The 23,292-nt window shown below is 46.1% G+C and overlaps 1 protein-coding gene across 1 annotated transcript in view; it reads left to right on the forward strand.

Annotated features, from left to right (window-relative positions):
- The window catches only part of Evc2 (EvC ciliary complex subunit 2), an 81,759-nt gene extending 58,691 nt beyond the window's left edge, over positions 1-23,068 (forward strand). The window contains exons 15-20 of the mRNA XM_041636509.1: positions 8,795-9,022; positions 12,871-13,082; positions 14,573-14,660; positions 16,684-16,880; positions 19,650-19,751; positions 22,452-23,068. Of these exons, the coding sequence (XP_041492443.1) occupies positions 8,795-9,022; positions 12,871-13,082; positions 14,573-14,660; positions 16,684-16,880; positions 19,650-19,751; positions 22,452-22,719 (1,095 nt within the window). The 3' untranslated portion in view covers positions 22,720-23,068. The remainder of the gene's footprint in view (positions 1-8,794; positions 9,023-12,870; positions 13,083-14,572; positions 14,661-16,683; positions 16,881-19,649; positions 19,752-22,451) is intronic.
- The last annotated feature ends 224 nt before the right edge of the window (positions 23,069-23,292 follow it).

The raw sequence follows: 23,292 nt of genomic DNA on the forward strand, positions 1-23,292 counted from the left end.
ACCAAATGTTTTATCAGAACCATCTTCTCAAAGTAATTTCCCTCTGTGCCCCTGCCATCCTGCCAGGGTCCTACTAGACATGGGTTTCTGAGCCTCATATATGGCTCATTTCATGGCCTCCTTTTGGGTCTTTGTTTTATTTCCTTCCTTCTTTCCTTCCTTCCATCCATCCTTCCTTTTTTATTTTTCTATTTTCCTTTCTTTTATCCTTTTGTCCTGTTTGTGGATGACAGCCTAAGTTTCATCATGCAAGACACATTGGGTTTTCCTTTACATTTTCTGTAAATTAAACTTTTCTGCCCTATGCTCTCTTCCTAGAGTAAGAGTAAATTATTGTTAATGGCTGCTATGCCCTCCTATCTTTCTCTAAGAATGTGCATAATCTTTTAAAGGTTTATTTATTCTATTTTAGGGATATGTGCTTTTAAACCTGTTTGTATGTACACCACATAAGTGCAGGTACCTGAGGAAGCTAGAAAGTGACGTTGGATCCTCTGGAACTGGAGGTAGAGATAGTTGTGAGATTTCTGATGTGGACGCTGGGAACCAAACCCAGGTCCTCTGCTAGAACAGCGAGTGCCTTTAGTCACTGACCATCTCTGCAGCCACTAAAACCGACTTTTTAAATTCTCGGGTTCTCACTGCCTCCTGTGTGCTTGCTAGGAGCTCTCCTAGGGTCGTGGCTCTCCTTGGTGGTCTGCTAATATTTACTAGCGGGCTAATGGCTGCTTGGAAGCTCTTGGCTCAGCAAGGCTTGTAGACCATGGCCTTCGCTCTTTGAAGACCCCCAATGTAGTCCTTCAAAATTCGCTGAATTGCTAAGAGAAGACCACTATCGTCTTCTAACTAGAGCAAAGGGGCCTGGATGATCACCATGTGCCCCATAGGAAAAGTTGGTATGCATCTTTGCATCCAAGCTTTCTGTGTTCAGTGCAGGGCCTTTAGGTGCAGTTGGCTTCCTTCTCCATGCTGAAACATTCCCACAGAATAACCTTGAGTCATCTGCTGATAGAGAGTGGGGAGTGACCTGCTGCGCAGAGGACGGGCAGGGGCATGTGTGGAGCTTTCTTCTGAGATGCTCAGCCTTTCCTTTGGTCTCACCCCGTGTCCTCACGTTGCCGATGCTCCTTTTCTGGGCTTAGGCTCATTCTGCAGAATACAGTGTTTTGTTTCTGTTCTGGCTGGCTGAGATTTCAACTTGGAGAATCTGTCATTTCCTGTTCAGTCCCTGTTCTTGCTTCGACTCATATCCTCTGCAAATGGGGATATTTTGACTTTCTTCCTTTCCTGTTTGTGCCCTTTTATTTGCTTCCCTTCTCTTACTGTTCTAATAAGACCTCGAGTCTTACACTGAATGATAGTGGAGAAAGTAGGCACCTTTGTCCTGATACTGATCTACTAAAATGCTTCAAGATTTCCCCCCTCTGATTATAATGTTGGCTATAGGCTCATCATATTTAGCATGTTTTATTTTGAAATATGTTTCTTCTACCCTGAGTCTCTTCAGGACTTTTAGCAGGAAGGAATATTAGATTTTGTCAAATGCCTCTTCTGTTTCTGTTGAAATGGCCATGTGACTTCTATCCTTGGAACCATTTATATAAGTTAGAACAGTTATTGATTTACATATTTTGAACCATCCCTTTGTCCCTGGCATAAAGCCAACATATTCATGATGAATGATTTTTAATGCATTCTTGAATTCAGCTAGCTAGTGTTTTGTTGAGAAATTTTGTATCTAAGTTCATTGGGGAGATTGTTCTGGACTTTTCTTCTTGTTGTTGTTGTATCTTTGGTTTTGGTATCAGGGCAACACTAACTTCACAGAGACTTCGGTCGTGTTCCCTCCTCTCCTATCTTGAGAATCATTGGTAATAGTTCTTTGAAGACCTGGTGAAACTCACCAACAAATCCATCGAGACCTGGACTTATTTTAGTTCTCAGACTTTTAATTTTTGTTTCAACTTCAGTGCTTGTTATAGATCAGCTTGAATTGTTTATTTCATCTTGGTATAATTTTGTTACATCATTTATGTCTAGAAATTCGTTGACTCCTTTTAGATTTTTCCAAAGTAGTAGAATGCATGTTTTCAAAGTTAGCTCCAGTGATTTTCAGAATTTCTCACTGGTGTCTGTTGTAATGGCTACCTTTTCATCTCTAATTTTATGCCTGAATCTTCTCTTTCTTTTGGTTCACTTGGCTAAGGGTTTGTCTATTTTGTTTATCCTTTTTTTTTTTAAAAATCAGGTCTTTGTTTTGTTGATTTTCATTTTGTATTTGTTTATTTCCATTTCATTATTTTCTGCTGCAACATTAATGTTTTCTTTTGGGCTAGTGATTTGAGGTTTACTGGCTCCTTTTCCAGAACTTTGTTATTTATTTGAGATCTCTCTGTTGTCTTAGTAGAGGCACTTGGAGCTATAAAATTCTCTCTTATTACCCCTTTCATTATATCCCATGGATTTGTTTTTTTTTCTTTTAATTTTAATTTGATTCTAGAAATGATGTACTTCTTGATTTCTTCAGGGGCCTATCCACACGCAGTGGTGCGTTTTTATATTCCTGTGAGTTTGTGTATGTTCCTGGGTTTCTTGTGCTGTTGATTTGTTCTATTCATATTCTGCTATGCTCAGATAGAACACAAGGAATAATTTTAAATTTCCTATTATTTGTTGAGACTTGATTTGTGTCCTTTGGAGGAAGTTACATGGACTGCTGAGAAAAATGCATATTCTGCAGTATTTAGATGGAATATTCTGGAGATGTCCATTTAACCTATGATGTCATTTAATTCACATATTTTTCTATTTTTGTTGGGCTAACTTGTTAATTGGTGATAGTGAGGTAGCAAAACCACCATTGCTATTGTGCTGGGATTAATCTGTGACATTATTATCTAGTAGTATTTGTTTTATGGAGTTGAATGAAGCTGTGTTCAGGGCTTGTACGTTTAGAATCTTAATGTCCTCCTGAAGGACTGTTTTCTTTATCAGTGTGAAGTTACCACCTTTACCTTTTCTTATTAGTTTTGGATTGAGTCTGTCTTGTCAGATATTAGAACAATGAAAGCTGCTTGTTTCCAAGGCCCATTTGCTTGGACCACCCGTCCCCATCCTTTCACTTTAAGGTGGGGTCTGTCTTTTGTATTTAGGTGTGTCTCTTAGAGTCAACAAATAGATGGTTCCTCCTTTTTGATGCAGTCCACTAGTCTGTGCCTTTTTTATTAGTAAATTTAGGCTGTTAATATTTAGAGTTATTATTGGAAGGTGTGCATTGGTTCTTGCCATTTTGTTGCTTTTGTTCTCTTGCATACAGTTATTCTAATGTGATTTATTCTTTTCTGTAGCCTCATGGATAGGATTATTTTCTCTTCAGCCCAAAGGAATTCCTTCAAGTATCTTCTGTAGAGGAAACTTAGTGACCATGAATTCCTTTAGGCTATTTTTATCAGGTGAAGTTTTTGTTTTTCATTTAGCTATGACTTTGCTGGGTAGAATTCTCTCAGCTAACAGTTATTACCTTTCAGAAACTGAAATAGTCCTTCTAGGCCTCCTAGATTTCAAGGTTTTAGTTAAGTATTTCCCTCTTGTTCTGATGGGCCTGCTGTGTATGCAGACTGCTGCTTTTGTCCTGTGGCTTCCACTATACTCTCTGTCTGTGTATTTAGTGTTTTCATTATAACAAGAGGAGGGGAGCTTTTTCTGGTCTGGTGTGTTTGAATTCCTAACTGCCTACTCTCTCTGGACTGTTATCTCTTTTCCCAACTCTGGGAAACTGTTTGTTAAGATTCTTTTGAAAATGTTTTCCAAGTCTTTAGAATGAGACTTTTCTCCTTCTACTCCTATTATCTATCGGTTTGATCTCTTCAGAGGGTCTGTGTGTCTTGAAATCCCCATTGTTATAGTCTTAGTTGTCTCTGTGATGTTGAATGTCTCCAGCTCCTCCATCTTATCTTCAGGCTTAATATTCCACCCTGTGACCCATTATGTTGCTGAGATTTCCCACAGAGTTTTAAATCTGACTTGCTGATATTTTTTGTTTCTACCTTTTGAGATTGCTTTTTCCTCAGATCTTGGTCTCTGTTGAATTCATGTTTCATGTCATATCACCATCACCTTCTTAATTTTGTTCAGTGATTTGATTTTTTTTCCTCTCTGATTTCTCTGAACATACTTATCGTCATTATTTTGATTTCTCTGCTTTGGATTTCCTCTAACTCATTCTCACTAAAGGCCGTCACGGTAGGGTTAGTACTTTCTGGAGGAGTTATGCTGTCTTAGTTCCGTGTGGTTTTGGGGTCACTGTTGGGGTTTACACAACTGCCCTTGCTTTTCTTTCATCAGCTATTTTCTTTCGAGGGAAGTGTCTATAGTGTTCAAGGGTGGGACCTGGTGGAGCTGAGTGTGCAGATCACAAAATAACTGCTCAGTCTGTGGGCGCTGGGGGCCTTTTGTAAGCTCTCTGTCATTGCCCATGCAGAGTGTTAACTGCTGGACATTGTCAACATGCAGATGTGACAGCCAGCTATCAGCAGTGACAGTATGGAGCACACTACAATTTTAGTTAATTAGAATAGGAGTAAAAGGAAAGTAGGAGGATAAGGATTAAGTATTAGATGGACTTTGAAAAGAAAAAAAATGCGGTGGGTGAGTGAGGAAGCTGGAAGGCAAAAGTTGGGACCCTGTGAGGGCACACCGACTTCAGAGTTGTTAGAGCTCTACATGGTTATGGTTACAAAGAAAAAAAAAAAGGAGCTAGAAATGAGAGAAAGGAGGAAAGAAGGCACAGGAATAAGAGAATGCTGGAGGTGTGACTGGAAAGTAGAGAACAATGCCGTACAGCAGGCTGGATGAAGAAACATGAACCGTCCTGTAGCCTAACTGAGCAGCATACTAGCAAGAGCAAAAACCTGAGACACGCAGGTAAGGAGGTAAACCACAGAAAGTGAGGGCTAACACGAGTGCTCACGGAGCGAATGGCCGCTGCAGCTGGCTGAATTGAAAGGTGAAGTTCTAATATCCCTCTGGCTCTGGCACGGTTCACCCAGTGCTGTGGGAGCATGGCGGCAGGGGCTTTGGTCTCTGTGGCCCCTGTGTAGGTTCCTTCTGGTAGGCCTCTGGGCCTCTGCACTCACTGTGCCCTCTTCTGGTGCTGGAGATCTGTGTACTTAAGGAAAGCCCTGCGCGGGCCTCGCCCTTGCGTCTCCCTGTGTATTTCCAAACCTGGTCAAAAGGGCTGATGTGACTTAGAATCCCATAAAGACCCCATGGCAGGGTCTGGCTTCATGGAACCTTAAAGAACATTTTAGGACACAGAAGGGACTTCCTTGAGCTTCTAGTACTGTCAGCTAAAACTAGGAAGGAAGTTGTTTGAACTTCCTCTTTAAAATAAGAACATTCAGCAGGGCTTTGTTCTCAAATGAGCTGTTATTATTTGAGATGCGTGAATATGTAAGAAAGCCGGCCATTAATACCGCATAGATATGCAAATCCGTCCTTACCCAGGATTCTCGCTGGAGGATTCAAACCTGATACAGAGATATAATCTCACCAGGTGCTGGAATTAACAAATAAGCTTTTCAAAGAAAAAAGAAGGGGGGTTGCAGGAAAACCTTTTTCAACATTCCCTGTCCAAGGTGTTCCTAAGGCTTTGTGCTTTCCTTGCTTTGAAGGTGTTCACTTAGCATCAGCTGGAGCTGTCATCTCAGTTCATCCTCCCTCTGGCAGGGCACTGTGCCTTTGGCATCCACCCAGGAAGGAAGACTGAGGCCCGAGGAGCTTACCAAGCCTGCAAAGAAACCAGAGATTCTGTGACAGCACAGGCTTTGTTCCTGAAGAGACTTTTTGGGGCGAGCTCTCTAGTGTAAGGAGCCAGAGGCTGCTGCCCACTTACAGGCTGGAGGACATGGAAAGGAAACTGGCATTTTTTTCTCTTAGGCTTATGATCACTCTTTGTTAGGGACGCTAGGGAAATAAGGGGAGTGGCTTAAAGGTAGATGGACATCTCTCCTGGTCAGGCATTAGTGGAGGCTGGTTGAGCTGGGAGATGAAAAATTTAGAATAAAAAATTGCTCTCATTTCAGGAATTATCATCATTTTAAATGGGAATGGAGGAGCTTTTCGAATCGCAGGACCACGACTAACCTTCCTGCTGCTGTTCGTATAGCTGGGGAAGGGCGTGGAGTGGTCTTTTCTGTTGATACTTTTTGCTGGTCAGGGCAGTATCCCAGCATGTGGGTCGTACTCAGATCTGAGTCCCACGAGCTCTTTATCTTTGCCTTCTGCGTTCTGGAAACATCCAGCCATCTTCCTCTATGACCAGGTCTTCATCTTTCCTCTAAGAATGTCTTTATTCCCCCTCCTTTCGCTATCTCCTCTGCCCACGTTCTGGTCTCCTTCTCTTCATCATTGTTATGGATCTTCTCTCTCTTTTTCTTTTTGTCATTACTGGTTTTTTTCCATACAATTTGATCATATTTCCCATCCCCCAACTTCTCCTAGATCCTTCCCACTCCCTACTCAACTCATTTCAGGGCCATCTACCTCTCAAAGGGAGAAGAGAGAATCAAAACAAACAGAAACCCAATAAGACAAAAAAAAAATCAAAACCAAAAAGTTCACACACAGAGAAAAACATGGAGTCCCTTTTGTGTTGGCGTAGCATGAGACATAGCAACATTAGCGTATTTCCTACTTGTGTGGCCTCTCACTGTTGAATCTAAGGACATCTGTCTAGACCCAGAACGCGTGCCTTTTATAGCCTGCATGGGTTTTTCCAGATGAATCTTTTCTGTCAGGTTGTGCTTTGGGAACAGAGATTCGTGAGAAATGCCGGAAGGTTAGTCTTTCTCCCCTCAGCACGCAGGAGAGGGGTCACCTTCTGATGTTTTCCATGGCCGTGGGGACACCTGACAGCTCATGCAATCTGATTACATGGGAAGGTTTTTGAATCTTCAATATGCAATTTCTTAAGTCAATCTTTAGAGGAATTTGTTTGGGAGACAGAGGAGATAGTTATAGAGCAGAAGAAAGGTTTTGCCTGATGTTGCCATTCCTAGAGGAGCTAAGGAATTAAGGTGATGTCAGGATTAAATGAAAGATGTCAGGAGATGGACAATCATCTCTCATGACTGGCCATTACTGACAGGGAGCAATCTAGAAAAGCAAGCTACTTTAGTTTCAGGAATTCTCATTGTTTAGCAAAGATGGGGAACCATTGCAAGATGGTGTGACCGTGACTAGCATTTCTGACTTTAGTTTCTGTTAGATAAGTAGAAATGGGCATGGCTGTCATTCTTGTAACTACTTCCTGCTGGTCAGGGACAGGGGAAACAAGGTCAGTGGCCGTCTTTTGTATTGGAAATGTTGGAGGAGGAACTTACTGTCAGTGTGTCTTTGGTAGTTTCCTGGATAAAGGACTTCACTCTATAGTACAAAGCATGTTTGGCAATGACAAAGACAGGGTAGAAAGCTGTGCCCTAAAAGTAGGGTCCAAAGAAAGCAGGCAGGTTCAGTAGTGGAGGTCAGCAAACAGCCACACGACGATAGAAGGTGGGGAGGGGTTCAGAGATGGAGAAGGCCAGAGTTTGAGGGAAAGCTTCCCAGACTCTGGCAGAGCAGTCAAGTCTTCAGCTGGCTCTCGGCTGCTACCTACTTAGTTTAAGTTACCTTGCAAACCCATCTACATGGGTACCTTGTTCTCCAGATGGACAGAGATTGGGTCTAGTGTATTGTCCTGAGAGCCTGGCCTCTCCCTAGCAAGCCTGTATTTCTGGGGACTGTTGTGTTTGCCCTGGTGCTCTCTGCTGTTCTGGCCCCTGCTGTTGTGTGTATGGGGGTGGAGGATAGCATGCATCTGTGCATGACTATAATTCCGTGCAGCCCTTCTCTCTGTATGTAAGCCATGGCCAAAAGCCTCTGAATATCCTTCCAGGCAGCAGCACCCTCCATCTCTTATTCCTGTCTTGGCTCACCCCTACCTCACCCTGTTTCAAAGCCTCAGTGCTTCTAGAAGGGCTGATCTGAGCCTTTCAAACAGGGCTGTGTTCTTCCCGAGGACATGCAGGGAGGGCTGGGCAGTCATGGGAGCGACCTGGGCCATGGTTTCCTGGCAGCCTCAGCTTCAGCTCAGTGTCCATGTCCTGTCATTGCTACAGAAGCATCAGGTACAAACAGGTTACATAGCAGGACAAAGCCCATGAGCTTTGTTTTCATTTTTATTTATTGTGTCCAATTATAGCACGGAATATTTACCAATATAATCACATTATAGGGCTCGGCCCACGGGTATTAAAGTGCATTCACATTGTCCAGCTCTAGAAATTCCCATCTTGCAGAAAATGGAAACTCCATACCTGTTCAACAGCAGCTCCCCATTTGCTTCCATCTCAGCCCCCGGGAACCACAGTTCTCCACAGTGTTTGTCCCCTTGTCACTGACAGCTCTTACAAAGTCTAACTCCCTCAAGGTTCACCCCAGTGTGGTTTCCTTCCTGCCTCGTGTCAAATCCTGTCTTGTGCCGTGGAAGTATTTCCACTCGTCCATTCCTGACAATGGGCATGCTTCTGTCTTTTGGTTGTCCTGGATGGAATTCTAGAAAGTTTAAAGGTAAAATGAAAAGCTTGGAAGAGATGTGGATTGTCCACCTTTCTTTTTGATTGGTGCTTTATTCTTCCAGCAGAGTCCTAGTCTTCTGGACAGGGCCTCTGGCATCCTCAGCTTGTGTTCTCTGAAAGGCAGTGGGCTCTCCTCCCCCACAACGCCTCAGGTCCTTTGGTTCTGTCCCCTTCTCCAGGTTCGAGGGGAATTGCTCCACGAGAGGGTACAGAGGCTGGAAGCCCAGGAGGCCCACTTTGCAGAGTCGCTTGTGGCCCTGCAGTTCCAGAAAGTGGCCCGGGCTGCTGAGACCCTCTCTGTCTACACGGCCTTGCTTAGCATTCAAGACCTGCTGCTGGGGGAGCTGAGTGAGTCCGAGACACTGACCAAGTCAGCCTGTGTGCAGATCCTTGAGTCTCACAGCCCGGTGAGTGGGGCTAGGGGTAGAAAGGGTACCTGCACCATCAGCTCCGTGAGTCTCATAGCCTGATGAGTGGGCATAGGGGTAGAAAAGGACCCGAAACTGGCAAGGAGGCAATATGGGGCACTGAGGGGAATTGAAGGGAGTGTGAATGGATATGATCAAAATACATATACATAAATAAATGCATAAAATTTTCAGATAATTTTTTTAATTTAGAGCAGAGAGAAATGAACCTGTAGAGAGGAGTGAAGATAAATAAGACGTAAATCAAAACTAACATGAAGAGAAATAATAAAATAAAAAATGGGGTACTTTGGAAAAATTAAAAGCCTACTAAAATACGTAGCTCTCTGGTCAGTGTAACTGGAAGTTTCTCTCCCACCCGACAGTTCCCAAATAACCACTTTGAGGATAAATATTAATTACAAACCATTTGGCCTATTACTCAGGCCTATTATTAACTAGCTTTTACAACTTAGATTAGCACATTTCTATTAGTCTACATTTTACCACGAGACTCATGTTTTGTTACCTCACATTTTGCTTCCCCAGCTTTTGGCATCTCCCCGACTCTGCCCTTTTTCTCATTGTATCTCTGGATTTCCCGCCTTGCTCTATTCTGCCTGGCATTGCCAAATTAGCATGTTTATTAACCAATGGTAATAGAACATAGTCACATCATCCCACATCAGGTAAGGGTTACAATTAAAATAGACTAATGGATAAATAGTATCGAGATTTTAAAGAATTAAAACCATAGATGCAGTAGAGTTTTTAAAATTGGTATACTACAGTGAAGAATATTATGTATATGAGTTTTAAGATAAGTACAACAGGAAATTGTCTAAATAGATATATATGATAAAAGTTGGCTCTAGTATGAGAAAATAAGGGTACAATCTCAAGGTCAGAGATGAGATTGGTTTGAAACTATGTTAGCATTTCCTGCCACTGTGAGGAAGAACTGCATGTAAGAGATGTAAAGGGGAAAGGCTCGTTTGGTCTTGTGGAGTCTTGAGAGGCTTCAGTCTGCGGCTGGCTGGCTCTGCTGCGTGAGGCAGTGACAAGGCACAGCATCGTGGCATGAGTGGTACAGAGCAGTTCACCTTTTGGCAACCAGGAAACAGACAAAGGCAGAAGTGGCCAGAGGCAAGAGCTGGTCTTATTGCTGGCATTCCCTTAGTGACCTACTTCCCCCAGCCAGGTCCTGCTTCTAGCTTCCCCACTTCCAAAAAAATGGCAGCAAGTTATGAGCCCTTAAGTAGATCATACCCTGATTAGATCAGAGCTCTCAGGATCCACTCACTTCCCAGTGACCCACAAGCTGCAGGTCAGTCCTTCAACACAGAGTCCCCGGGGAAGTTACAGACCTGCACTCACAGCCACAAGTGCATCCATTTCTCCGGCTGGCTCCAGCAAACTGTAAAGTGTCTTAGCGACCTAAGGCTGTGAGAAAACACCATGACCAGGACAACTTATAAAAGAAAGCATTTAACTGAGCTGTTTTGTGGGTTATGATGCCAGATGGCCAAAAAAGGCATGGTGGCAGAAACATCTTGATTGGAGGCAAACAGGGAACAGTATGAGTCTTAGAAACCCCAAAGTCTGCCCCTCCTCCAGCAAGGCCACACCTCCTACTCCTTCCACAACAGTTCCGCCAACTGAGGACCAAGTGTTCATTTGAACCTGTGAGGGCCATTCTTACTCAAAACACGGCCAGGTTCATGCTCACATTATCCCTGAGCAGGAACGAAGACCCCCGTTCACTTTGTTTTGTAATTCTCATATCACTTGGGCACCAACAGGAGACCCTGATTGAACTGTAGCTGTGAACACAGTGGTAAACTTTGTGTACAAAATAGCAGCTAATATAACCCGCATATCTGTTAGAATAATTAATCCTTCATGGCCAGGCTAATTTTTTTTTCCAGGAATATAAGGAGTTTCCAGGAATTTAACATGAGGACATTGGTTTACAAAACTCACTTGCTTAACAGATTAAAGGGCAGGAAGCAGCTCACATGACCATTTTGGCACCCACAGAGGTAAAACTCATTCAAGACGCTCAGAATATCAGTGACAGGAGGAAACCTCCACAGAGCGTCTAACAAAACAAATGCTTCATTTGGAGGTGAATGTTGTGAAGATGGACCAGTGCCCCAAATTCTAGTCAGAGGAAATGAGTGTTTAAGATGGAGAGGCAGGCAGGCATGGTGGCATACACTTTTTAACCCCAGCATTTGGAAGGCAGAGGCAGGCCCATCTCTGTGAATTCAAGGCCAGCTTGGTCTACATCAGGACTATGCAGAGAGACTCTATCTTAATAAAAGAAAAGAAAAAATTCAGAACCTACCCTCCAAAAAAGGGGGGAAGTCCTGCCCAAGGTCATTTAGGGAGTCTGGCCAGTGAGACACTAAGGCATCTGAGTGTCTGAGTTGCATCCTCCTGGCCAGTATTGTTCACTTGAGATGCCAGCACTTCAGCTACCTCGGGAGCACACCCACCTTCCCCACTTCATCTCAGAGCTCTTGAGTGATATCAGAGCTTCTCATCACAGTTGCCTGTGTGGGGAGGACTGCATGTCCTGCATTAGAAGCAACTGAGAAAAAATCAGACCACACATTCTGAGTTGTCAGCGAGATGGTGGATGGGCTGCTCCTTCCTGGTTTGCACGGGGAGAGAAGGTGGCCTGCTCCGTGCTCTGTGAGACTCTTCCGTTTGCAGCGTGATCGCTCATGTGCCAAGCATCTTCCTCTTGATAATGAGCTTCTAAGCTAGTGAGCATTTGGAGAATTTAAAAAGCATGAAATGAGAAGCTTTGGAAGGAACTGTTCCTAAGGAGAGTCTGTGGTTTGTTCTCATCCAGTGAACAATTTAGACTACTTTTGTGAAACTGGATTATCAGAAGGTGCAGTGGGGACCGTGTGGCGAAGATGGGGAAATTTAAACAGGACAGGCCTGCCCAGAAGAGGAGTAACTCTAAATAACGGCCCCTGCTGTCTTCGCAGCTCCGTGTCATTTGCTGAGCTTCTACTTCCAAGCCCACAAGGAGTCTTCCTGTTGCCCCAGTGTCTAGGTGTCCCAGTCACTCTGTTGATGATTCTGCCTGAGTTTTCACACTTCCAGCTCTGCCAGCCAGCATCACTGCTCTAAGGCACTGTGAGATCAAAAGCGAAAGTGGTGGTACTATTAACCAACATTCACTGAGCTGTCACTAAGTCTCGGGCACTATGTGCAGTGTGTGAAACTTAGAGCTACCCCATGACATGTCTATGCCCGGGTGAGAGGCTCAGGAGCAGCCCCTTGAAAAGTACTGTTACTGAGGTTACCTTCCTGAAAGAATTTAATCCAGAGGTTCAGAAGGTTAAGCAGAAATGTATTTCCCAAAACAAAGCACAAACTCAAAAGAGAGATTGGAGTAGGCTGTCCCAAAGCAGAGAATAGCAGCCCCGAGGGCTCTAAGTTGTGAGTTTAAAAGATGCTTTTAGGAACTTTTATGAGGTGGGTGCTGAAGTCATAGCATGAGATGTCTCAAAATATAGTTAATCAGATCTCCCTTTTAGGACATTTCCTTTGCTCTTCTAGAAAAGCGATACTGTGCTTGTCATAATCTTTTAAGAATACAGACCCTTCATAAGTACACTTGGGTGGCCATTGGGAATGTAGCCTGTGCTTTCCTTTTTGACTTGACCAGAACCTAACTTCAGCTTCAGAGATGCCCAACCCCAGAGGGACATCCTGACCCCCCTGGAGACACAGTTACTAAGATACTTACAATGTTGCCTCAGTGACCACTGTAGCTCCTGCCCACCTAGCATCAATGGGACTCAGTCCTGCTCCTTCATCTGCAGGAGCTGCAGGAACTGGAGAGGAAGCTGGAGGAGCGGCTGGTACAGCAGGAAGCAGCTGAACAGCAGCAGGTCCTGGAGAGCTGGCAGCGGTGGGCGGCTGATGGACCCGGACTGGGTGAACCCTGGGAGGTGGATCCTGAAAGGCAGGTCTCTGCCATGCTGCGGCAGGCTCTGAACAAGGGCCAGAAGCTCCTGGAACAGCAACAGCAGAGGTAGGTGGGTGGTTTACACTCTGAGTGGGTTGGGTAGGGTCTTCTGGCCTGAGGCACCTGGCCTCTCACCTTCCTGCCTTAGAAGCCATTCCCATGCTCCACTCAAACTGCTGTTGTTGAGGGATGCCAGCTTTCTTCTCTGATTTATGGGTTTTTTTAAAAAATACCATTGAGTTTTGCTAACAATATTTTTTAACGTTTTAAAAACATTTTTAAAATTTTGAGTGTGTGTGTATGTATGTGCCACTGTACACATGTGGCGGTCAGAGGACAGCTTTTAGGAGTTGCTTCTCTGCTTCTGCCATGTTGGTCTTGGTGATCGAACTCGGGTCTTCAGGCTTGGTGGCAAGTGCCTTTACCTGCTAAGCCACCATCTCCATAGGCCATTTTCAACTTCTTATTTTCGAATAATTCTAAGCTTACAAGAAGTTGTAAGCTTATATTATAATTATATTATATTAGAGAGTGGTCCTACGTGTCCCTACCTAGCCTCCCCACCTGGTAACATCTCACACTGTCGTACAGCGTCAAAGCCAGGGGACAGCGGCGGCATAGGAAGGGCTCTGTTCAGATTTCACTGCGCTGCAGAATTTCAGACCCTGCTTCTGTAGAACTACAGAATAGACTCCAGCCTTGTTTTTTCTTTACTCCTTCACAATTCACGACAGAAAATTGGCTTTGCCTGCAACGTTCAGTGCTCCTGCAGAAACACCGCTTCCTGCGGTTCTCTAAGTCCCCAGTGTGACTATGGTATCTGTGTGTAAAGCAACAGATGTAAACTGTGTACAGCGCACATTGACTGGATTTTAGAAGCACACGAATTACCTGGAGGAAGCACTCCACTTGGTTTCTAAGTGGGGAGATTACAGTGATTCTGGGTTTGTTTCCTGAGTTTACTCAACATCAAAGTGCAGCTAGACAGGTTGCGTGGAGTTAACTGACAAAGGGGCTGAGTGTCCGACAGGGAGGCAGGAACACAGAGGTGATGACTTATCTAGGAGATTTTCATTTTTTAAAATTATTTTTGTCACGTTCTCCTGCTCCCTGCAGTAATCTGCAGGAGTCTGAGGTTGGGTTGAGTTGTGCCTGCACAAGCCTTGGGTTGTGATCGCCACAGGGACCGTGAGGCTGATCAGTGGCCTCATCTTTGACACAGAGTTTATAGCAAGTCTCTTGTAGTAAGGTGGCAGTTGGCCTTGCCACCAAAGTACTGCTGTCTGTGGCCATCTCTGGGCAGTGACTCTGGCTCTGCTTCAGCAGAGGACAGAAGCAGGTGTGGACCTCAGGTGCTGGTCTCTGGTCCTAGTCAGGAGGACCAAGGTTTTCAGAGTAGGGTCACAGAGCACCCAAGAGCCACCGAACGGTCTTCATTCATCCACTCCTCTGTCAGCCTCCTATGCTCCACCTCTGAGTCCTTGTCACTTAAACAGACACCCTCCCGTCAGCTCCCCATGACTGGGCTGGACCTCTGGATTTTCTCTTCTCTCTAGGGTGAGAGAAGAGCGACAGAACAGTGCGGTGCTGGAAGACTCTCTGGAAAGCCTGGAGGCTGACACCATGGCCAGTCTGTGCAGCCAGGTGAGAGGACCTGTCCCTATCTGTTGACATTTTCCCGTTCTCATTTCCCCTGCTTCAGATGGGGATGGTCCAGTCTCAGGTTCATGATCAGCTCAGGTCCAACGGGCATGTTAATGATGGCAGCCATGGTGTTAAGCCTCTCTGTCCCCTTACTGCCAACATGTCCCTGAGACGGCTGTGTCTGGCTGGTGTCTGCAGACATCTTTCTTGCCCACGTTCCCTACAGTGTAACAGTGATTCTCCAACAGCCGCAGTCTCCCCCACAGCAAAGAATGTAGCATGAACTCTTCACTCTGCCCACTCATGAACCTTTCCACACACAGATCAGGCACTGGCAGGCCTGACCTCAGACTCTCCACACACTGCCTGGCTTTGCTGGACACTGAAATCCCCACCCCACCCCCTAGGTGTTGTCATGTAAAATCCCAGGGAAGGGCTCTGAATGGCCAGGGACCAACAATGGCCACCCTGCAACTGAGAGAAGAGGCTTTTATTTGGGTCTTGGTGGCACTTGGAGAAACCTTCACTCTATTTTTGTTGTTGTTGGTTTTGGTTGAGGGCAGGGCATCACTCAGACTTAAACTCATGGCAACCCCCTGCCTGACCCCTGAGTACTGGGGTTACAGTGATGAGCCCCCACACTGGGCAAAGTCCAGCTTACTGCGTCCTCAGCAAACCCTTTGCTCCGGTACTGGTAGTCTTTACAGGTGAAGAGTTTGAGGCATTAGGAGAAATAAAAGCATGATCCAAGAACTTAGCATTTGGCTCAGTGGGGTAGGGACACAGCCAAAGGTTTAAGAGCTACAGAGTTGGTACATTTCTAAGCTTTTTATTGAAATCATTTTGACATGTTAGGGTATAGAAAGTTACACCATCCACTTTTTGTTTCTTGTTTCCTTGGGCTTGCCTGGGACCACATCAAATCTGGTATGAAGTGTTCTTATGGCTCTCTGTCCTGCTGTCACAGCAGATTTCCTGTGGCCACAAGGATGCAGAATTGTCCAATGCAGCTGAGACATCCCTGAGTGTCATTTCTCAGCCACTGCCACACCCACCATCCCCAACCCTCACAGCCATGGGCCGGCCGTTCTCCTCCTCCTCCTCCTCCTCCTCCTCCTCCTCCTCCTCCTCCTTCTTCTTCTTTTTTTTTTTTTTTTTTTTTTTTTTTTTTGGTTTTTTGAGACAGGGTTTCTCTGTAGCTTTGGAGCCTGATCTGGAACTAGTTCTTGTAGACCAGGCTGGCCTCGAACGCACAGAGATCCACCTGCCTCTGCCTCCCGAGTGCTGGGATTAAAGGAGTGCACCACCACTGCCAGGCCCAAAAATCCAGAATTTTTGTTTGTTTGTTTTGAGACAGAGTTTCTCTGCATAACAGTCCTAGCTGTCCTGGAACTAGCTTTTGTAGACCAGGCTGGCCTCAAACTCAAAAAGATTCACCTGCCTCTGCCTTCCAAGTGCTGGGAATTAAAGGCGTGTACCCCTACCGCCTGGCTGTTCTCCGTCTTTCCCCCATGTTCAGCTGAGGTGCTACATTGTATGGGATTGCACAGCCTGCTTCCGGTGGGAACAGTCATTTCCAACCATAATTCTTGAGCTCAGCAGCCCTTCCTTTTTATTCAGTGGAGCAGCGGCTCTAATCACCCACTGGTGTAGGGACACTCAGCTACTCCCAGAGCTTGGACTGTCCCCAGGGCCTCCCAGAAGTGGAGCAGAAGATGGAGAAATATTCCTGGCTGCCGTGATGCAGGCTGAGGCTCCTGTGCAGTGGTTCTGGTTTGCTCAAGTGAGCTAACTTGGAAGGGTGGGTGAGCTTTGTTAGAGACATTGTGGGTGCCACGGCTGCTGACCACAGACATTTTCTTGACAGTTTTGTGAATTCAGAATGTTTTCCAGGCTGAGCCACTGAAATATTTATTATCCCAGGACAACAGAATCCTTGAGAATGTCATGAATTAGATATTGCTACCCGGCAGGTCTAGAGAGAGCTGAGGCTTTTTAGTTCTTCCCTTTTGTGTCCCCGTAGGGACTGAGGCTGGTGTCATACCTCTCCAAGATGACAATGGTGCCAGGGAGCACGCTACTCCGACTCCTGAGTGTGGTGCTTCCTGCGGCTTCGCAGCCTCAGCTACTGGCCCTGCTGGACACAGTCAGCGAAAAGCACTCGGACCACACAGCAGAGAACAAGAGCAGCGGGGAGCAGGCTGAGCAGGGCAAGAGGAGGTGAGCTCCGGGTGGGAGGTTGTCTGTGAAAGCCGGGTTTGACCAGGTAGGGAGCTGGGGGAGAAGAATGGCACAGACCTTCCCAGCAGGCCCCTGCTGCTCAGAGCTCAAGTGTTAGTAGACCTAAGTAGCTGGTCCCCCACTTTCTACTTTAGCATCAACTACAAGAGAGCCTTCAGAACATAGATTTCTCTAGGGCCATTAGAATATTTATTATACATACCATTAAGAAGATACCAAAGGTGCATAGAGAGGAAAAGAAGAAAGTATTCATGTTAGCATTTTGGTTACATTTCTTCCTTTGCAGTATGTTTCTCTGTTGTGTTTTGTGAATGTATGTATGTATGTATATATGTGTGTATGTGTGTTTTGGTGTGTATTGGGGTATGTTTGTTTCTGTATGTGTGCTTGTGTGTGTGCTTGCATGTATGCATGTATATTTTGCCTAGATTAGTGTGAACAAACTGTTCTTCATCAGTTTATAATGGGGTTATGTCCTGATAAACAGGTTATAAATTGAAGTTATCATCAGTGGAGAATGTGGTTAACTTGTCTCAAGTGTCCAGTGTCTGGGCCCAGCCACAGAGCTCACTGCAGAGTGTCTCCCATGGTTCATAGGAGAGGCTGCCCTTCCTGCAGCCTGCACCCCAGAGGTGCTTGGAGAAGACCCAAGTTCAAATTACAAAGATCCATTTCTGCTGAATGCCTGTTGCTATCCCACCAGAGTGACTGTGAGTGTAACCATCTGAGGTCAGGGGAGACAGGCTTGTGCCAGGCTCCAGTGAGGATGCCGTGTGCACACCCTCACTGCCTGCTTTCCTGACCTTGGCGCAGAGCAGGTGTCTTTACTCCTGCCCAGTTCTTGTGCCACTAAAGCTGCATTTCCTGCTGTTCTTATGAGGTCAAACGTTATGCCTCTCACTGACATTCTCCAAGATGGTATGTTTGGTGACTGCAATATGTCACCAACAGTATGGCATATTGTGGGCTACTTTCCCCTGTTCTGGAATGTGCAGTTGGGGCCTATTTCCCTCTTGTCACAGACGAACCCATAAGGGCTTTCCTTTCGAGTTATGGTCCAGGTCTGAATTGAATCAGGAAAAGCTCCTCAAAAGACTAACCTGGGAACCTTGTCTTTTTCACCAAGTCTGAAACCCTGTGTTCCATCCCTGGAATGGAAGGGGAGAGCCAGCCCCTGCAAAGTTGTCTTCTGACCTCCACATGCGCGCGCATGCGCGCGCGCACACACACACACGCACACACACACACACACAAAGTAAGGAAAGCAGGGAGCATGGTGTAAGGCAGGAGGTATAAGGAGCTCTCAGCAGTGCCGTTGGAGACTAGAATATGGGGACCATATCGTAAGTGAGTAAACAGGCTGAAAATTGTGGCCCCAACCTCAACCAGGATCCTTAGGAGGCCAGGAGGGGCCCCTGGCAGCTAGGAAGCTACTGACATGGCCCAAGTGTGCCCGAGCAGGGTCCTGAGAAACATTTCTTTCCTGATAGAAGGAGCAGTCTCTTTTCATCAGTCATAGCCTTTGATTCAAAGGCTTAAGCTTGCAGAAGACAGAAAGCGTAGGCTATAGTGAGAGGGGTCGGAGGGAGGAAGGTCAGGCCAGGGTGGGATCTCAGGGGCTAGAAGAGCTGTCTTAGTGCCTGTGGGTCCTGCACAGTTATCCAAGGCAGATTTGAGAGAGACTAGCAGAGTGGGCTTGAGTATGGTGAGAAGACTGGGTATGGATATAGCTGGAGGACTGGGTGTGGCCAGAGGTCTGCTGTTGTTCTGAAGACTGGGTGTGGATGCGATCAGAATACTGGGTGTGGGTGTGGCCTTGGCTCCCAATTCCGAAGCTCTAGTCTCTAACACTCTATTCTGAGGCATTTTATCTCCAAGGCTGTGGGGGTTTGCCAGCCTGGGCTGGGCCCTGAAAAACTCAGAGCGCTTTCAGAAAAAGAACGTGTACTCTTTGCCCCAGCTCCTGGTCAGGCCCTTGGGATGGAGCAGTCTTGGGGACCTGGTGCCTGGGCATCACATCAGCTCAGAGCCTTGGTCTATAAGTAATAAAGGCTGGAAACTAGGAGAGAGCAGGTGTTCTGAGGGACATGTGGGATCCAGAGAGGCCCCAGTGTCCACTGCAGGAAGGGCAGCCATCAGAGTGCCCTTTTCTGCCCCTGAGGTAATGGAGTCCTAAGAGCAACTGTCCCCATCCTAGCTGAGTATTTGGAAGCCACAGTGAGAGGACTCTTCAGCTCTGTGCTGTCCTGTGTTGTCTTGAACCCAAGGCTCACAACAGCTCTGCCTCAGTCTGTCTCCTTCACACTGGAATTGAATAGCCAGGTGGCCTCAAATTCTCTTCCTGGCTCCCTTCCAAGCTTCTATGTTTGCATTCCTGCATCCACAGCACACCACCAAGCTCTGAGTGTATCCCCGTGTCTATAGCACTAAAATTCTGTGAAACACAAGAGAAAAATCCCACCTGCATTGAGTGTGAACCCAATTCAGGGGGCAGGGGACATGGGGGTCAGTATGTACCTTTAAACACCCCCACAAGACTCCCTTCTTTACACAGTTTGCCTCTGCCTGATTGATGTTGCCTGTCACCGCCTGTGATCCCCTCCAGGCAGGCATTACCTATGGACCAGGCTTGAGATCGAGACTCAGTGAATCTCTCAGGGCTCTGAGTGGCAGCCAGAGGCCACCTGAAGGGTTTTTAGGGATCAGATTTAATTCATTTTAAACTCTAACACCCTCTTCCTGTATCAGGAAGCACCAGGGCTGGTGGCAAGCTTTGGACAGTAGACTGAGAGCCGATCTAGTGAGTCAAGGGTTGGAGAGGATGCTCTGGGCCCGCCAGAGGAAGGAGAGGTGAGTCTGGGCAGGGGAGGGCTGGGGGAGGGTGTTGCTGGGGCGTGGCCAAATTGCCAGGGAGGGCATGGGAAGGTGGGAAAGTTCTTTCCCAGAAGACAGCACACCTTTGTTCTTGGTCTCAGTTTAAAAATTGAAGACAAGCCTGTAGCTCTCAGTAGGAGAATGTTCTCCTAACATTTATTAGCGTTTTAATTACTGTATTTATTTTGGCTAATAGCAGGTTTTAATAAGATATAATTAGAAAAAGAATAAATTCCTTAGAGTTCCTCAGACTTTACTGTTTCCAAAGCCCTTTTAATCCTTGTTATCCCGAGCCTTCCAGAAAGTGGAGATGCTAAAACCAAAGTTTAAGGAGGTCCAATGCAGAGGCCCAAGGCTGCAACTGGGGTGAGGGTGGGGAGTGGTGGCCGTGGGCTTGGGGCTGGCAAACTCACCCTCAACTTACATGAACTTCCAGGCTTGCCTCTTCCCACCTAGTGCCTGTCTTTCTTGACTGTGATCGTTACATAATTAGATCTCAGAGGAAAAGGAGGGGCAGGCCATTTCTTATGGCCACAGAACAGGGTCTCACGTGGTTCCAAATAGAGAAGATCAGAAAAATAGCACCTTAGGTGGCACATAGTGGCTTTAAAAAGTGACAGTCTCAGACTGGGGCCTGAACTCATGTAGTAAGGTGCCTACATGCAGGCATGAGGACCTGAGTTCAGATCCCCACCTCCCTAGTAAAATGCCAGGCAAGTATAGTCCCAATACTGGGGAGGCAGGAACAAGAGGATTGCTGGAGCTCCCTGGGCAGCCACCATAGCCAATTGGTGAGTTCCATGTTCAATGAAGGACTCTATCTCAAAGAAACAAGGCCGAGAAGTGATTGAAGACACCAGAGGTCAGCCTCTGGCCTCTGCATGCATGTACACATGTGTACACACCCAGAGGAACATGCAGGTATACCACACACATATAAACACAGTAACTTCAACTGGACACATAATGAATTAAAAAGTATTACTCTGTTTACACTAGAATTGGTGGCTGTCCAAGCCCTGCCCTTCTATAGTTCTCAGAGGTGAAGGACCTGCAATTCATCATGGATTGTCTGCTATGGAACCATTGGTAATAGATTGGTGTCTTAGTTAGGGTTTTTATTGCTGTGAAGAGATGCAATGACCACAACAACTCTTACAAAGAAAATATTCAATTGGGGCTGGCTTACAGTTTCAGAGATTCAGTCCATTTATCATCGTGGTGGGGAGCATGGCAGACAAGGTGCTGGAGTAGCTCAAAGAGCTACATCCGCAGGCAACAGGAAGTCAACTGACAGTCACTCTGAGTGAAATGAGCAAAAGAGACCTCAAAGCCCATTCCCACAGTGACACCCTTCCTCCAACACTGCCACACACACCTCCTAAGAGTGCCACTCCCTTTGGGAGCTATTTTCTTTCAAACTACCACAATGGTATATCAGAATACAGTACCCAAGAAATGAGATCAGGATATTGGGCAGGAAAAAAATCAATCCATGTCCAAACCAGAAACAGCATTGGATCTGCTTGGTTGTAAGGTGTCCTCCCTGCACCCATCCTGTGCTGTGCTGATGGTATAGAGCAGGTACCAGTCATGAGAGACCTTGGTCTAGTCTCCAGCAACAGTGTCAGAGAGAACTGATTCCCAGGCTCCAGGAAATGTGATGTTAGTGGAGCTGAGCCTACACAGTGCCTCAGTAGGGCCTGGATTCTCCAGGTGGACCCTAATGACACAGCCTTACACTGAACTGCTCGGAGCCAGGAGAGAGTTCTGTAGCTTTAAGGTCACATGTGATTCCCAGGAGCGGTTATAATGGCGTCAATGGCGTCCAGGGCTCCAGGGACAAGATTCCAGCAGACCTATCATGGGGAATTGCTAAACCTGACACATTCTGTCTCAGATGCATTTTACCCAACCCCTTGCAGTTGCCTAGAGCCTGCTTCCAGGGTGACGGCTGTGAAGTGGGTTTTTAAGTGTTTAACAGGGAGCTGGTAGGTGAGTAGTGGAGACAGAGGGAACGCTGACTGTTTCCATGGTGTAAATATTCTCGGACAACAAGGTAACAGTGTGCGATGGGCTCACAAGACTTCAGAACCTTTCCCACTATGAGCCAGTGAGGGTGGCCAGCAGTATACCTCAGTATTAATTTCATCTGATTTTAGAGACACCAGTGACCAGAGGGGAGAAAAAAACTTTTAAATGGTACTTAGGGTTCTAGAAATGGCTCAGTGGGAAAGCTGTTTGGTGCTTGTGGTGGATTGAATGAAAATAGCCCCATAGGATCATAGGTTTGAATGTTTCATCACCAGGGAGTGGCATTATTAAATGTTTTCTTTTATAATGATTGTCTTGGTCATGGTGTCTCCTCACAGCAATAGAATAATGACTAAAATTATTGCTCTTGACAGGGCTGCAATTTGGTTCCTAGCACCCACACTTAACGGTTCACAACAGATGGTTACTCCAGCTCCAGGAGATCCTTCACCCTTTTCTGGCCTCTGGGAGCAGTACACAAACATGGTACATAGAGACATACAAACAAAACCTAATCCTTAAAAAATAAGATAAAATAAAATGACATTTATTTGGGGTGTCAGGACTGGAGAAGTGTCAGAACACTAAGGAGGGTCAGAATGGGCCCAAAATACAGAATCTAACTCTCTCTTTTCTCAGCAGCATATTGAAGAAGGTGTATGCTCCTGTCCAGGAGAGGGTGACATTCCCTGGGAAAGGAAGCTGGCCACACCTGTCTCTAGAGCCCATTGGAGAACCGGCTCCCATGCCCATCACAGGGGCGGATACCATAGACATATTAAACACGGGAGAGAAGATCTTTGTATTCAGGAGCCCAAAGGAGCCTGAGATTGCTTTGCGTGTTCCTCCCAGGAGGAAGAAGAACTTCCTGAACACCAAGAAGGCCAGCAGGGCCTTAGGCCTGGACTGACTCAAGGGGAAGCACCAGAGAGCATCTCAGGCCAGGTGCATCTTTGCTCCAGTCCCACTTGGGTTGGTCTGTCCATATCAGACAGCTCGCAATATACACACGCTTGCAGCCTAGACGCAGTGCCACACACATTGGCTCTCCAGTGCTCAGTGACTCTTGTCCCCTGAGTTTCTGCTTGGCCCACTCTCTTTTGTTCCACAGGACACAAGCACGCCTTTATTGCAGGTCCACATGACCAAGATCTAGAGGGGATCCACCTCACCCCACCTTCCTCACACAGAATGCTGCCTATTGCTGGGATGGATCCCCACCAGTTTATGTGAGGAAGGTGCAGTTCTCTGTTGTTACAATGTACATTATATATTCTGTTTTTCATAAAGGGAACTTTTTAAATGAATGTAATAGTGGGCCTTGTTTTTGCTTTGTGTGGGGATGATTTGTAGTTGGTCTCGTCTATATTTTGGCTCCCCGTAGTGGGCTCCAACAGAAAGACCCACTTTCCTACAGAGGCCCAAATATGCCGGCCCTTTCATTGCCAGTTCAAGATAGAGTTGTTTTTTTTTTTTTTTTCAT

Source organism: Microtus oregoni, unplaced genomic scaffold (genome assembly GCF_018167655.1).
Source record: "Microtus oregoni isolate MIOR12 unplaced genomic scaffold, Mior012 000049F_ref0000343, whole genome shotgun sequence".
Taxonomy (NCBI): Eukaryota; Metazoa; Chordata; class Mammalia; order Rodentia; family Cricetidae; genus Microtus; species Microtus oregoni.